This window comes from Podarcis pityusensis (genome assembly GCF_964106645.2).
Source record: "Podarcis pityusensis genome assembly, chromosome: 16".
NCBI lineage: Eukaryota > Metazoa > Chordata > Lepidosauria > Squamata > Lacertidae > Podarcis > Podarcis pityusensis.
This window is the reverse complement of record NC_138041.1, coordinates 40358159-40374650: the sequence shown is the minus strand read 5'-3', so window position 1 is coordinate 40374650 and position 16492 is coordinate 40358159. Positions and strand designations below refer to the sequence as shown.

At 45.1% G+C, this 16492-nt stretch overlaps 1 protein-coding gene across 1 annotated transcript in view; it reads right to left on the bottom strand.

Moving 5' to 3' along the window:
* Window positions 1–16492, bottom strand: part of AACS (acetoacetyl-CoA synthetase) — a 49541-nt gene that overhangs the window by 13786 nt on the left and 19263 nt on the right. Inside the window, exons 5-14 of the mRNA XM_080986597.1 lie at window positions 15717–15814; window positions 11627–11741; window positions 10142–10223; window positions 9038–9185; window positions 7650–7730; window positions 5931–6055; window positions 3551–3615; window positions 2591–2713; window positions 1743–1856; window positions 31–156 (exon numbers count right to left, since the gene is read on the bottom strand). Of these exons, the coding sequence (XP_080842723.1) occupies window positions 31–156; window positions 1743–1856; window positions 2591–2713; window positions 3551–3615; window positions 5931–6055; window positions 7650–7730; window positions 9038–9185; window positions 10142–10223; window positions 11627–11741; window positions 15717–15814 (1077 nt within the window). The remainder of the gene's footprint in view (window positions 1–30; window positions 157–1742; window positions 1857–2590; window positions 2714–3550; window positions 3616–5930; window positions 6056–7649; window positions 7731–9037; window positions 9186–10141; window positions 10224–11626; window positions 11742–15716; window positions 15815–16492) is intronic.

Genomic DNA, 16492 nt, shown 5'->3' with positions numbered 1-16492 from the left:
ACACACAAAAAGCACCACCTCAATACATACCTGGAAATCTTGAGAAATAAGCCTTTCTGTACTTGTTTCCATTCTCGTCGTTCCAAAAGTGCGTTGGCTGGCAAGGCATGGGCTTGGTGCAGACCAGCTCTCCGCTTTCCCCCAAAACGGGCTTGCCTGTTGTAAGGATCAAGAACAAAGGCGGCTCGTTTCCCTCTCTCCAGCCCTTGGAATGCACAGCTCAAGTATTTTATCAGGCAACTGATCAGTTCTTCCCTGTTGCAGCTTCTTTGGAGGTGGGATAAGACCTGGTCTGTCATCACTTAGCCCAGCCCTCCCCAACCTGGCACCCTATGGATGTTGCCAGACTAACCTTCAACCTCCCTGAGACCACAGGCCACACTGCTGTAGCTCAACAACTTCTGGACATCAGAAGGTTGAAGAAGACTTAGCCTAGCCACTGTGGCTCCATCTGCACTATACTCAGAAAGCAGGGTCATACAACTTTAAAACACTCACAGCATCCCCCAAAGAATCCTGGGAAGTGTCTTTTTTTAAAGGTGCAGGAGTTCTTAGACCCCTCTTCCCCTCACAGAGCTACGACTCCCAAGGTTTCCTGGGAAGGAGGCTTGCTAAGCTCTGGGAGAGGGATAGAAGTCTTCTAACTCTGCTCAGGAGCCTTTGGGGGAAAACCACAACTGTTTAAAGTGGAATCATACTGCTCCAAACATGTAGTGCAGACGGGGCCTTGGATCCAGCAAAGGTGAAATGGGAGAACTCCTTTCTCTCTACGTTTCCCACAATGAACCCCAAGCTTATTTTGCTGTGCATTATTTAAGCTATTTATTGGGTGCTGCTCAATCAAAATCCTTGGAGAAGTTTGCAATGAGAAAAAGCAGTAAAATGAAGTAAACAAGCAGTGGGTGGATTTTTTTTCTCCCACCCTCACCCCCTCCTTAGTTTAAATGTACCTATGTGGGGGGTTTTATTTGGTTGGTTGTAAGCTGCTTTTGGTTACTTTGGGCAAGATAAAGTGGCTAACAAATTAAATAAATTAAATAAAAACGACACTTTCCCTTGTACACTAGGATTCACTCCAACCAGAGGGTGAAATGCCCCCCCCCCCACGCAGCCAAGCAAGAGGCATTACAGGCGCACCCTGGCTCCCAAACGCCTTGGGAGTCAAATGTTCCGGCTCCCAAACAATCAAAAACTGGAAGGGCATGTTCCAGTTTTCAAAGGTTCTTTCGGAAGCCGAACGTCCGACGGGGCTTCCACGGCTTCCAATAGGCTGCAGGGAGCTTCCTGGAGCCAATCAGAAGCCATGCTTTGGAAGTTGAACATTTTGGAAATCGAATGGACTTCCGGAACAGATTCTGTTCGACTTCTGAGGTACGACTGTATCGTCATCCCATGACACATTCCAGCCAGGCAAAAAGACCCAAAAAGGGAAGAGAAGGACAAGTGAGGTGGGCAGCCTTGGGAGAGTCCCGAGGGCCAGAGAGGGCCACACACAGGCTCCATCCCTGCTATAAGGCTCTCCATAAATTCTGGTGATACTTTTTCTTTTTTAAACCCACATTAAACTATGTGGGGGTCTGCAAAGAACCTCCCCAGCCCAACCCCTTACAACCGACAGCGGGGATGAGAAAAGGGCCCCCATTTGCCCTGAGATCCTGAAGTTGTCTGTGCTGTCAGAAGCCTTTCTTCTCCAACCACAGTTCTGACTTGGAAAAAGTGATAGCTTTGGCTGGGGGAAATACCTTCATCGTTCCAGGCTTCCACTGCCATTCCCAGATTCCGTGCCTGGATCTCGCCTTTATAAACCGGAATGGACACATTCTGACCCATAAAGCAGGAAACTATATCTGTGCCTCCTGAAACGAGAGGGGGGCAGAACGGACCTCCATAAGCCCATCTCTCAAAAGGGTTGAAACCTCTTTAAATACATCCATTCCGATGTTGCTGAACTGCAACTCTCCCTCATGCTTAAAACACGTTAGTGGTACAATTACTCTGAAATGATGGTTCGATTATTATCAATCTGCATACGCTTGGAATTGACCCCACTCCCAGGAACCTGAGACTGTGAAAGTGTGCTAGGCCTGCAGCCCAGAGGTTGACGGATCAGAACTGTCCTCTGCTGGGCTGGTAACTTTTGATGGACTAAAACACAGTGGCAGAGAACCTGGTTTCCAGAGTTTAAAAGCGGAGTATAAATAGTAAAACTTTAAAATAACCACCGGGGGGGGGGGGGGAGTCAAATATACGTGTATTAGAAATGTATGTGATTTGTGTTTTTGTAATTCATTTGTCTGTAAATTTTTGAAAAACTGAATAAATGTAAATGCTCTTTACCCCTCAAATCTTCTTCCAAATGTTGCTGCTGCTATTGTTAAAACAACTAGGAATTGGGAATCCTTGTTGATCAACACACAGATCTACCAGTGGATCCCCATCTGCCTTCTTCCCACCTCTGGGCCACACAAGACAATGTAAGAGATGCAAAATAGTACCCAAAATGGTGACTGCTTAGCAACCACTGCATCCTCCTCCCTCTAACTTTCTAACCCACTAAACATTCAAGGGCTCAAGTTCAGAAAACCCCTACCTGATATGGATCCCAGCAGAACGCTGCTCTTTATGTGCTTGTAGACGTACTCGTAACTTTGAGGCTTGAGGGGTGAGCCAGTTGACAGGATGGTGTGGAGCGTTTGGAGGTTATGCGTTTCACCTTGGAACAACATCACCAGGCAGAGTTACACTCTTATTTCCTGGCCAATTATCAACACCGCCCCCGCCCCCCCCTGAGTTTCCTGTTAACTTCTAGAACATGGGCCACCAACACAGGCAGCTGCACTACAACTCCCATCAAGCCTTACCATGAGCCACACTGGCTGGGGCTGCTGGGAGTTGGAGTCCAGTAACATCTGGGAGCGCTGCAGGTTCCCCACCCCTGATGCAACAGTACTGAGCTAAATGGACCTACTTCCTGCCTTGGTGTAAGGTTGCTTCCTGTGTTTCCACAATCCATGGGCAAAGTAACAACTCCCAGTACGTTTCCGAGCACAGTTCAAAGTGTTGGTGCTGACCTTTAAAGCCCTAAATGGCCTCGGTCCAGTATACCTGAAGGAGCGTCTCCACCCCCATCGTTCATCCCGGACACTGGGGTCCAGCACCAAGGGCCTTCTGGAGGGTCCCTCATTGCGAGATGTGAGGTTACAGGGAATCAGACAGAGGGCCTTCTTGATAATGGCGCCTGCCCTGTGGAACACCCTCCCTTCAGATGTGAAGAAAATAAGCAGCTAATTTATCTTTAAAAGACAACTGAAGGCAGCCCTGTTTAGGGAAGTTTTTAATATTTAATGCTGTATTGTTTTAACACTTGATTGGGAGCCGCCCAGAGTGGCTGGGGAAACTCAGCCAGATGGGCGGTGTATAAATAATAAATTGTTATTGTTATTATATTGGGGAACAATATTGCCTTTGTGGAACTAATTAGAAATGGGAGGGAAGCAAAGTGGTTCACTTCCAGAGGCAAACAGAATTCAAAGAGTATTTTGGTGCTTACATGGTTTAAGGTTCTTCTCTTCCAGCACCGCCAGCCATTTGGCACCTGTCCCAAGGATGGTGATACTGCAAGTAAAAAAGGAACAATTGTCACTCACTATGGTCATTTTGCTATTTCTTATTTTACAATAATGGAATCCCTTCTCTGGAGATGCACCTGGTGCCATGCCTATTAACCTTGAGGTGCCAGGCGAGGGTGTTCTTATTTACCCAAGCATTTGGCTCTAAACCCGAGTTCATCTTTTAGCTGGGTGGAGTAGGATGTGTCCTTTTTATGTTATTGCAATATAAGCACTATTAACTATTCTTTTGCAAATATTTTGATGTATTTTAATTAGGGTTTTTTAATCATTGTAAGTCATTTTGTAGTAAGCAGCAAATAAGCATTTCCTAGGTCAATAAGAAGAGAATGACTTCCCTCACACTTCTTAGGAAGTGTGTTGGCTATGTCCCAGTCTCTCCTGGCCCCTACACTTCCCACATTAGAGCGCTCTGCCACCACCAGACAAAAGAATCATTATTCACCAAGCTGCCCCTCATCCAACAGTCTCAAAGAGTTCTCTGGGGTCTTAGGGGAGTGCAGTGCTAGAGCTCTAGGCATGGAAGCTCCACCAGTTCCAAGCTCCATCGGGAAATCACTTCTCAACGACTACTGTAAACCAGCACTACCCAAAAGCTACATTTTATTTACCTTTTGCTGAAGATGCATTCATACTGAAGAACACAGACATGTGTGGGTTTGTTTTTGTTTGCACTCTGGAACCATTTACTAAACCAAAAAGTTATGTAAAGGAGTGTCTGCAGAAGAAGCAGTGTGACTTTGAAGTAACGTCACAGCATTGTTTTTTCATGGGTTCTTATCAAGTGGAGCGAAAGTGGAACGAAGGCACGAGAATCTTCCCATGCAACCATTAAAAAGGCTTTGTCAAGTTCTCTTGGAGCCACCTGGAGATCAAGGCTAACACTCCTGAAGTATCTCGCTTTCTGCGTACTTCAGCAGTTTACGGCACTGTTTCCCAACCAGGGGCTCCAGGATATTCCAAGGGGGCCATAGGTGAAAATCACGTGAATGGGGGGGGGGCATAGCATGAGGCATGGGGGACACAGAGGGAAGTGAGAAGAAAATCAATTTTTTAAATAAAGAAAATCCTGATTGCCTGGCTATCCTCTTGGCCAATTACAAAAGGGTAAGGGGGCAGCCCACCAGGGGCTAGTGCTCCTTTTTCCCATGTGCGTTTCCTTGGAGCAGTCCTGGTTTGTTTCCGGGGGAAGAGGGAGATCGCTGAGACTCCCGTTTTGACGGACAGAGTCCATCATCCAGAACCCCCAGGTCAGGTAAGTGGGGTGGTGGGGTGGCAATGGGTAGGGTTGGGTGAGGCAGAGCTGCTTGTTGTTGCTGCCAGTGCTGGGCCCAGTGGCAGCCTGGGCCTGACTCTGCAAGGTGCAGGATGCAAGCCACCCCAGCGCCTAGCCATGTGGGGTCATCTGGTGCTGCTGACTTGCATCTAGTAAATAACTAAGTCTCTACTCAGTGGGCCTTACTCCCAAATAAGAGTGTGCGAGGCTATAATGTTTTATCTAGGCAGCCAGGACTCCTCCAGGTGACAAGATCTTTTTGCACCAGGTCAGTGAGGACCGCTTGCTTTTAAAAATTCTCCCTATGCTCTATACAGAACTCCCTATGCTCCTTTGGACTGTATCTGTAGGTTTTCCCCTCTGTGTCAAATAACTGGAGTCAAATAAGTGGTGTTCTAAACTGCACACATCCATGTGCTGTCAGGCGAGATGCCCCCAGTCAGGCAGGCTAACCCCCCAAATCACTGCCAGCAAAGGGGTAAAACAAGGTTACTTCTTAGTCCTGTATTTATTCAACCTTTTCTTAAACGACCTTGCACCCTGTTTACATGGGGTGGATGGCCATTGCCCAAAGCTCAGCTCCATCCACGTTCATCGTCTCTCGCACAAGGGCTGGCCTGAAGCGACTCCTGTGCCGCTGCCAGGAATATTGTATAGCCAACAGACTGGAACTGAACTTTGCAAAACCTAAAGTGCTTGTTTTCTCATGAACTTGGAAGCCTCATAGGTGGGAGATCAGTGGAAACCCGTTGGAACAGGTTAAATACCTAGGCATCCACTTCCAATATAACGCTTCCTGGAATTACCATTGTAAGCTCTTATTATCTCTCCCCCATGTTTCTCTTATTATCTCTTCCCCATGTTTCTGCTGCATCAAACATTCTGATTGACCTCTGGAGCTTGTAAACAGCTTAGAAACCGAAGCATCTTTTTTAAGCAAACAAACAAACAAACAAACACAAGTAGTTGTTTCAGGATAACTTACGGGTGTTTTTTTGTCTAAAGCAGAACCCATCTCTACCTACCCTAGTCGGTCAACCAAATCCCAGAGGACATTGGGGGATGGAACGAGCGGCGATCCGTCATACAGAACCACAGATGCACCAACAGCGAGAGCAGAAACCAGCCAGTTCCACATCATCCAACCAGTCTAGGGAGTGTGGGGAAATGCACGTTAGCTTTAGTCACCTCCCTCACCTATTTCCAGACCTGTGAAGCTAATCTCGCACTTCTTCCAAGGACGCAGGTGTGGAAAATGTATGTGCCATCATGAGACCCTGCCTACAGGTAATATTCCAAGTGCCATGCAAAGCAGGGTGCACTCCAGACTGGCCGTGCCACGCTCTGACATTTCATCAATTAAGTCTTTCCCCCAATAACCCAGTCCGCGGGGAGGGCCGTGGTTCAGAGTGTCTGCTTTTCATGCAGAGGGTCCCCCAGTTCAATTCCAGGTTTCCCCAGGTAGGGCTGGGAATGTCCTTCCTGAAAAGCTTCATTAACTAGAAACCCCAAAATGTGGGATCCCCTCCAAAGCTGTGCCAAAGATTTGCAGTCATTTTGCAGCGAAAAACCCTGCATTTTGCAGCAGCACCCAAACTGATCCATCAAACTAGGGTTTATAGTTGACACCCCAAAATCCAGCACTGTTAGTCTGGAGTGAATCAGACAATGTTGGGTTTGGGGCTGATACCTATGCCCCCTTGGTTTGAGTATCAATTACTTGGGTTTGGGGGGCACTGCAAAACGCAGGGGTTTCAGTGCAAAATGCAAGGTTTTTGCTGCAAAACAACTGCAAAACTTTGGCACTAGTTTAAAGTTATTTGGAAAATGTTGGAGTGTTAACAACAAACCCTGGTCTGATATACCAGATTTGGAGGGTGCTGCAAAACGTGCTGTTTTCACTGCAGAATGACTGCCAAACTTTGGTACAACTTTGGAGGGGATCCCAAATTTTGGGGTTCATAGGTAATGAAGCTCTCCTGAAACCCTGGAGAGCCGTTGCCAGTCAGTGTGGACAATCCTGAGCTTTCTGGCAGCTTCCAATTTTGCAAGGGATGTAGCTCAGGGGTAGAGCAGCTGCTCTGCGTACAGAAGGCCCTGGGTTCAAACCCTGGCATCTCCAAGGAGGACTGGGAAAGATTCCTCAACTCTGAGGAGCTGCTGCTAGTCAGTGTGGGCTGCACTGAGCTTGGTGGGCCAATCTCTAACTCAGTATAAAGCAGCTTCCTCTTTAACCAAAAAGTGCCTCAATTCATCGGGCAACAGCTCACATGCTGCAGGAGGCAAACACCATTTCTCACAAGAGGGAATGTCCCCCAAATGCCTGCCACAATCCACATGGGGGGCTCAGAAAACAAACGTGCTTTTTTGCTTGTCTGAGCTGCCCTTCGCTCATATGCAAAGGTTAATGGATCAAATCGGTCAAAACTCAGAATCAGTCAACTCAGACAAAATAAGACTGTTGCTTGATTTTAAAAGCGAACTTTTGGGATTGAAAGGTTAGCCATGCCATGCAAAAGCAATTTTATCTGGAGCATGAAGGATCAAAAGGCCAGGTGAACGTTCCCCACATTCGCACTCCCCTGCCAAATAAATTACCTAAAATAAGCCAATTTATGCACAATTGCATCATTGCTTATCTGGGTCACAGAAGTCATGCTTTTCTTTAAGAAAAGAATAAACATGGCAAACCCCATGCAGGCTGTGTTGAAAGTTTTAGCAAAAATACAATTAACAGCACTTACTGTTGTGTAGTACATGATGTTGTCACTGCTGGACATGTTACCATGGAGGAGGTGCTCTTTCAAATGCTGAATTAACGTCCCCTGGTTTAAAAGAAAAAAGACGGACATACAAAGCAAGGTGTAATGGTTAGACTGGGTGAACTATGAACCAGCCACTATCTCTCAGCCTAACCCCCACCTTGCAGGGCTGGCTTTATCCAAAGGATGCCTCGGGTGCAGCTACTGAGCTTGTGCAACTCAAACTCAAGCTGGAGACCTGTGAGTAGGATCCAGCCAAGCCATACTCAGAGTAAGTCCAGCAACTGCTATGGGTTTACTCTGGGTATGGCTTAGTTCAATATCGCCACTGAGCATGAGACTCTTAATCGAAGGGTTGTGGGTTCGAGCCCCACATTGGGCAAGAGACTCCTGCACTGGAGGGGGTTGGACCACTGATGTAGGAGGGGGTGTGTGGTGGGTGTGGGGCGCCCTGGGTGTCATCACTGAGGAGGGTGACAAAATGGCAAAAATATGTGTTTTTAAAATAAATAAAAATTTGAAAAAATAACATTTAAAACTAGCTTAATAACTTCGTCTGACAATTAATTAACCTCAACAAGTCAACATAATCCGTATTGAAACTTTTTAGTTCAGCCAACAAACGCAACGCAATGGGGCTGTGAGTGGGCCCCGTTGCCAGGTCAGGTTTGAGCTGGTGGCAGAGAGCAGGAGGGTGGGCGGCCAGGCTGCTGCGTACACACCTTGGCATTGGCGCTTCGTGCCCAGATGCAGTAGCTCCACCGCGGGTCATGTCTGAGCAGCAGCTTCCCCGCCCGTCTCCTTCCCTGAACTGTGGCGCGTGGGAGGGCATCTTCTGCCCCCTCCCCCCTCGGGGGCGCACCCCATGCACCCATCCCAGGCAGCGCGAACATATGCTCCACCACTGGGCTGGACTAGATGACCCTCGTGGTCCCTTCCAACTCTACAATTCTATGACTCTATTATATCCAAGTTCTGCTTCCTACCTATCCTCTTTACAACCTCGCCTCTGATGGAAGTATTGGGAGAGGATTTTAAGCAAATCCAAATATGCGCTGGTAAAAATAGGGTCTACAATGATTGCCGGGGGGGGGGGGGTGAGGACCTTTTTCAAACAAAGAATGTAAACTGTGCAAACCACAGGGATGGGGAGAATGAAGTAGCAAACAAGGAATGTCCGGAGTCTAAAGTGGTACAGCCCGTACTGCCACCGCAGGCCTCTTACTCCTCAGTTCTGCCAGCACAAGTACCTTAGCAAAATCCACCAAGCAATTTCAGTCTGTTGGAAGGTGGGGAAAATGCCTCTCCTGTCGCTTGTTAAGCGACAACCTACTGTGCAGAGCCTCCACAACCCCAACAACATGACCCACCCCTGCGGAGTGAACCATGCATTTTGGAGCTCCTGTTGTGCCAGATGAATACATGATGAAAAGAGGATGGCTGAAAGGAAGCTGTTCGAACTCTAGCTGCGGGGCTTGATCTCCCTTCCCCGCTGCAAGAAAGTCTTCTAGAAAGACGCTGAACAAAGAAGAAGAAAGACATGGAGGGGAGGGAGAGAGAATTAATATCACTATCAAACCTTTGTGACATTTATTTTGTATTTATTAATTTATTATGACTTTTCTCAAAGCGGCACCCGTGCTTCTCCTCCTTCCCCCCCGGATCATCACACCACCTGTGAGGTAGGCCAGGCAGTGGCTGGCAAAGTCACCCAGGGCCTTCCATGGCTGAGAACAGACCTGAATGCTGGTCTCCCAGGACCTAAACTGACACTCTAGCCCAGGAGGGGGGAACCTGCCTCAACCTGGGGGCCTCATTACCTTCTGAGCAATTTTCTGGGGCCCATGGTGTATTTTTAATCATTCTGTATGTTAACAATAATGTGCAGCTGGTTTTCATGTTTTGTAAGCCACTCAGAAGTCATCTGGATCTGGGCATTACGCTGTTAATAATAATAATAATAATAATATGTATATGCCAACAGCTACTCTGGGTGGCTTCCAACACATTAAACATCAAACACTAATAATAATAATAATAATAATAATAATAATAATAATAATAGTTTATTATTTATATAACTCACATTATATAACACACACACTCTTTCTCTCAATTTCTTGGCAAATTAAGTGCCACAACCCCGGTAACGAAAGAAGCCAAACAAGCCTTTTGCTGCTCCAAAAAGCACTTCTAACTAGTCCATTGTTTTCTACTCTCTCTCCAAAATTTGAGCAAACACTCAAGAGCCTGTCCCTTCCGCAACCCTTGCCGGTTGGCTTCTGAGTGGGCACACAAAATGACCCACCTTGCAAATATCTGAGAAGCCCACCAGTCAGATTCACAAACCAGAAGACTAAATTCCGCAGCCTCCAATTAAATATAAAGTAAAATATATTCTGGATTCAATGACACCAATTGCTTTTTAAAAAAGATAGATAAATAGATGTACATTTGTCCAGTCCACTTTATACCTGTGTGAAATTTTCGAAATGTCTACAGATTCTCTTGAGGAAACATATGGGATCACCACAACTTTTTTTAGATCTGGAAGTCCTGAAAGAAAGCAAAAATTCAATGGTTAAATGGAGAGAAATGACAGCTATTTCCACTTTTAAAGTGTCTTCCTATAACCATAGTTTGCCCGACAGTGACCCAGACCACACGTTAAATATTACTGGAGTAAGTAATGAATTTAGTTTCTCCTTTTCCACCTCTCATGTCCTCTTCAGTGGAGAGTCCCTTGTTTGTTGAACCACAGTTTTCCCTGGTTTCAGAACTGGGAAACCGATTTCCACACTCCCTACCAGCCATGATTGCCAGCTTGACCCTAGTTTGCTGTTTCTCGACTCCTGATGTCACAGGGAACTCAGGTTTAACAAACCAGAAAATGTCTGCTGAAGCCAGACATGCAAGAGGAGCAAGGGAAGGAAAGTGGTGAGCACCTGTGATCATTAAGAACATAATAAAAGCCGTGCTGGATCAGACCAAAGGCTGAACAAAATGCCTATGGGAAGCCAACATACAGGATGCAAGTGCAATAACTCTCCTCCACTGCTACCTTGCAGCAACTGAAGATAGTCGTGCCTGATCCCTTTCTAAAGCAATTTAAGTTGGTGGCCATCACCACATCTTGTGGAAATGATTCCGCAATTTAGGATCGCTCCTTTCCAATAGAGGAAATGGTTATTTAGATTATACAGGAGGCTTGTTGCTGCCAAGGGCGCAAGCAGGCACTGCTCTGCATGGCAATTTGTTTTTGTGAAGCTCACATTCACTCCTTTGTGCTCCCCATGCTGGCTGGGCATTTGGCCGCGCAGCTCTAGTAGGTGTAAACCACATAGGCTTCCCTTGCCACAGCCTGCCATGCACAGCTACCCATATGACCAGTCTCCCAAGCTCTGACCCACCAGTGGGCCAAAGGACAAACCTGTCTAAGGTCTGCAGTCCAGGGCTTTGCACAGCACCAGGTGCTGAAGTCCGTCAACTCAGGCAAGGCATAAGAAACCAACCAGGCAGGGCCGGCTCAAGACGTTTTGCTGCCTGAGGCAAAGGACAAGATAGCACGCTCCCACAAGGCACATGCAGAAACCAACTGGATTGGCAGTTGAACCTTACACCAATAATGGTGGCAGAAAAGTATATTTCCCTGTGCCTGAGGGCAGCCAGGTTGTGTAGGGAGCACAGGGCAGGCCCCAGGGCACTCACAGCTCTGTCCCCTTCCTGTCCTTCAGCATCTGCTGCCTGAAGCAGCTGCCTCACTCTGCCTCATCATAGGGCCGGCCCTGCAACTAGGACTTTAGCAGTGGTACCTATGCAGCCACTTTCAGGCACCAGAGGGCTGGGCAGTGTTGTATACCTCAGGCGCAAAGCTATTAATCTCCATTAATGAAGGGATGGAAGTGAGAAGCACTGCCCCATATTCAACAATTCCCACAAGTGTGCAAGGCAGCCAGTACCCTTTACGACGTTCTGAAGCTTTTCCAAGTGATTGTGTTTCTTCCCGTTGTAAATGACAGCTTCAACAGAAAAGATCAACTTGGGCTGAATTTGGGAAAATCTGTCCAGCACACCCTGAAGGAGACAGACAGACATTAATACAGCCATTAACAGGAATAAGTGAGAACACTGTTTTCCCCCAGACTGCAAAACGCTGGGACTCTTTAAACATTATCCTTGTCGCAAAAGAACTATTTTCTTAGCCCTTTCAAATATAACATTAAAGCAGGAATAACTAACATGGCGCCCTCCACTTGTGGACTACAGATCCCATTCTCCTTCCCTGGTTTACAATGATGTGCATGAACAACAGCCGATTTTCTCCTCCTCTGCTGCCGTGCAAGGAGAAAATAAGAAGCCTTTGCTTCTGCTTTTAAAATAACAAGAGTTCCTTGCTACATCCAAATGTGGATAAACCCTGGTTTGTTCAAAAGGAGCAAACTGTGGTTTATGGTAGCTTGTTTGAGCAGGCTGTTTAACCCAAGAGTAGCAAACAGGAGCCCTCCAGAGGCTGCTGGACTCCCAACTCCCTTTAGCCTCCACCAGCCTGGTTGGTGGTGATGGGAGCTAGAGCCCTGTCTCCTCCCCCCTGGTTAAAAAGATCCAGGGCGGCTTCTAAGCCAGGGGGGCACAATCTGTGGCCCTCCGGAAGTTTCCCATGAGCCCCAAGCAGCATAGCCATTGATCAGGATGAAGGGAGGTGTAGTCCAACAACACCTGGAGAGCTACAGGTTGTGCTCCCCTGTTCTATGCCCTCTGCTCTGGCACCAAAAAAGTTCTATGGAGAAAGCTGAACTCACAGCCTCAGGCAGGGTGGGAAGAGGATGATTTTGTGCTTTGCTAAATACTGGTGCAGTGAAAAAGTGCCGCTCTTCTCGTTGAGCTAAAATAAAAATAAAATTGTGCAGCAGGAGGGGACAACAAAGCACTGCAGAATGGGGGGGGGGGGGAGATGGGTTAAATTAGTCACCATAAATTCTCTCATTTAAGTTACAGTTTCTTGAACTGCCTTCGGTTGATGAAAATGGGGTTATGCTGCCCCCCAGTGGCCAACTTCAAAAAGTAAAGAGTGCTTATATTATTTAATATCAATAATTTAGTCATACCTCTTCTTGCAAACGCTTCATGTTGCGTTTTTTCGGGTTAAGAACACGGCAAAGCCAGAAGTGTTTACTTCCGGGTTTCACTGCACAGTTCGCACATGCGCAGAAGCACCGCTCTGTTTGCGGACTTTTCAGGGTACAAATGGTACCCTGGAACGGATCATGTCCAAAACCAGAGGTACCACTGTAATACAAAAGATTCTGGCTGTAATTAACATTACATTTCCCACCCAAAGTGTTCAGCGCAGCACATGTTATCCCATTTCTATCTCTCAGGGCTTTTGTGTGGTAGATTAAGTGCAAAGGAAATGAGAGATTCAGGACCCCCCACCTGGCAGTGATTGAAAGCCAGGCCTCCTCAAACCAAATTCATCACTTTTTTTTTAAAGTGCTTTTTATTGAATTTTGTGACAACACATGAACACTCAAAACATAAACAAAAACAAAGGAAAAACAAACTAAAAAGAGAACACACACAAAAATAAGTTACAAACATATAACTATAAATCCTAAAGATCTTACAAACAGACTCATATTATCTCCTTTTCTGTTCCCAATCCTTATTCTGTTCTTACAGACTTCCTTCCTCCTCAATGCCATTCTGATTTTCCTTTTTTGGTAAACTGCTTCTTTCTCACTTCATCATTACTATCTTTCTCCATATAATATACTTGTAACTCTTATTTTATTTTGCAAAAATTACTCAAAGCAAGTCCAGGTTTTTATTTGAGGACACAGTTTTTAAAGATACTCTTTATACATTCCCCACTCTTTTTGGGATTTTAACTTGGACTGTCCCCTAATTGTGTCTGTCATTTTTGCCAGTTCGAGATAACTGAATAATTTATCCTGCCACTCTTTTTTAGTTGGTATTATATCACTTTTCCAATTTTTGGCAATTAATATTTTTGCTGCCATGGCTGTGTATAAGAATATTTTCTTATTTCATTTAAGAGATCTGATTCTAGTATGTTCAATAAAAAGGCTTCTGGTCTCTCTATAAAAGTTTATTTAATTTTTTTTTCAATTCTTCATGCACCATATCCCAGAAGCTCTTAATTTTTTTGCAGGACCCCTCCACCTGATTACACCTCCAACACATTTTAGAGCTTGCTTTGTACATTTTGGATATCTTACTAGGTGTTATACAGCATCTGAAAAACATCTTTAAAAGATTTTCTTTTAAAGCACTGAATTTCCAACCTTTGTTCCATAACCTTTCCCATGCCAATAATTGAATAATTTCCCCAAAATCCATTGCCCACTTGATCATTACCTCTTTTATTTGTTCATCTTTGACCTTCCATTCCAAGAGGAATCCATACATTTTAGAAATTACTTTCCTCTTATTCTGTATTAATTCTTTTATCTATCATTGACTTTTCTTTTGCAAAACCTCTTTTTTATCTAATCTGAATATTTCATTTAGTTGATGGTATTGAATCCATCCTGTCATAATCTTTCAGCTCCTCATAATCTTTCAGTTTCAATTTATTACCTTTTTCTTCTAACAGGTCTTTATACATAGCCCAGGTTGTTTCCATATTTTTCCTCTTGACTGCTAAGGCCTTCAAAGGCGATAGCCACCAAAGGGTTTTAGGTTTTACTAAATCTTTGTATCTTTCCCACACTTTAAAGGTTTCCTTATAATATGGATAAGGAAGCCTCTATTGACTTTCACCTTTTGATAACCCAACTATGCATGCCACCCATAACAATTGTCAAAACCTTCTAAATCCAATAGGCCAGCATTTTCCAATGTTATCCGTTCCTTTAACCAATTTAGACAGGCTGAATCATAATACATGGTACCTCGGGTTAAGAACATAATTCGTTCTGGAGGTCCATTATTAACCTGAAACTGTTCTTAACATGAAGCACCACTTTAGCTAATGGGGCCTCCCGCTGCTGTACGATTTCTGTTCTCATCCTGAAGCAAAGTTCTTAACCCGAGGTACTATTTCTGGGTTAGCGGAGTCTGTAACCTGAAGCATATGTAACCTGAGGTACCACTGCACAATTTCAAATCAGGTAATGCCATTCCCCCTCTGTTTTTACTATCTATTAGTAGTTTGTGTTTAATTCTCCGTTTTTTATATTGCCAAATTAATCTTGATAGGTTTTTTGCCAGCTTTTAAAGCATCCCAATCACCAGTATCATTTTAAATAAGAACATCATCTTGCAAAGTACATTCATCTTTACTGCTGAGATTCTACCGTGCAATGATAATTTCAACCTGTCCCAAATTTCCAACTACTTTTTAATTTATTTCCAAATTTTTGAATAATTGTCATTGAAAAAATTACTGTTTTTGTTTGTTAGCCAGATTCCCAGATATTTAACCTTATTTTCTATCGTTAATCCTGAATTTATTTGTAATTCTTTTTTTTTCTTGTAAATACATGTTTTTGGCTAACATATTGCTTTTATTTTTATTTATTTTAAATCCTGCCACTTTCCCAAATTCAACATTTTTTCTAATATTTTTTGTATACTTTCTTCTGGATTTTCTGCAATGATTATCAAATCATCCGCAAAGGCCTTTATTTTAAAATAAAAGAAAACAACAAATTCATCACTTTTGAACCAGTGTAGCAGAGTGCGGTTGGGAACAGAAGATGACGATGATCACCCTCTGTTATTCACTGTATGTGCTGGTCGCTTTATGCAGAAATAAAAGTCTCAAAGTGACCTAACCTCAAGTTAAAATACAAGCAAACAAAATTAACTAAGAGGCAAATTAAAAATAAAAGACCTGCCCTCAGCACTCTTATGGGTGAGCAGTACAGCAGAGGCTGATTTAAGCACCAAAAGTTTGGCAAAATAAAAATGTCTCAGACTGGCACCTAAAAGCTGGTCACGACAGCACCAGCTGCCTTTCCCCGGGAGCAGCATCCCGGAAGGGGCGACGGTTCCTCGGAACAAGAGCTGCAAGGAGTTACTTACGTTGATGCCAAAGTCCGGCGACGTTGCGCTCCAGATGGCGCCAATGCTCGCTGCGGCCAACATTGCTTCTACCGCATGGATGCCGTTGGGCAAGTAGCCTAGGAGAGGTTTAGGAATTGCAGTGGTTACAACACTGGAGGAAGCCTGCGCCCAGGTGGCATGACGGCAAGCAAGCCCCCATTCCAAGAAGCCCATCGTGCTAGAACACTTCCTGTCATTTCTCCAACTTGGTGAATCAGATTCCCCCACGTGCAGCCGGTGGGCAGGAGGGAGCCAAGGTGGCGTGTGAAACCCAGAGCTCCAGCAAGGGATCTTGGCCAATGTTTGTCAAGCAAGAGGCAGGTTGGCCCAAGAGGCGCAGATCCCAAGCTTTTCCTCTCCTCCTCCCCTCCTTCCACAGCCTATCACTGCACCTCAAACAGCATAGCATGCAAAAAAGGCCACAGATGAAAGACAGATCATCTGCTTTACATGCAGAAGGTTCCAGGTTCAATCCCTGGTATCTCCAAGAAGGGCTGGGAATGTCCTTCCATCCAAAACCCTGGAGAGTGGCTGCCAGTCAGTGTGGACAATATTGAGGGAATTTAGCAAAGGATGCTTGTTTTCCAGTCATTCATTTCTGAGCTGCACCATTAAGTTTCATTTTATTGTTGTAATTTCAGTCGCTTTAATATTGCGTGTATAAATAGCTGCAAAATATGCTACCTGGCCAAGTTGAAGGTGTTGCTATGGATATATAAAGCCCTTAATGACTTAGGAGGGATGCGGGTGGTGCT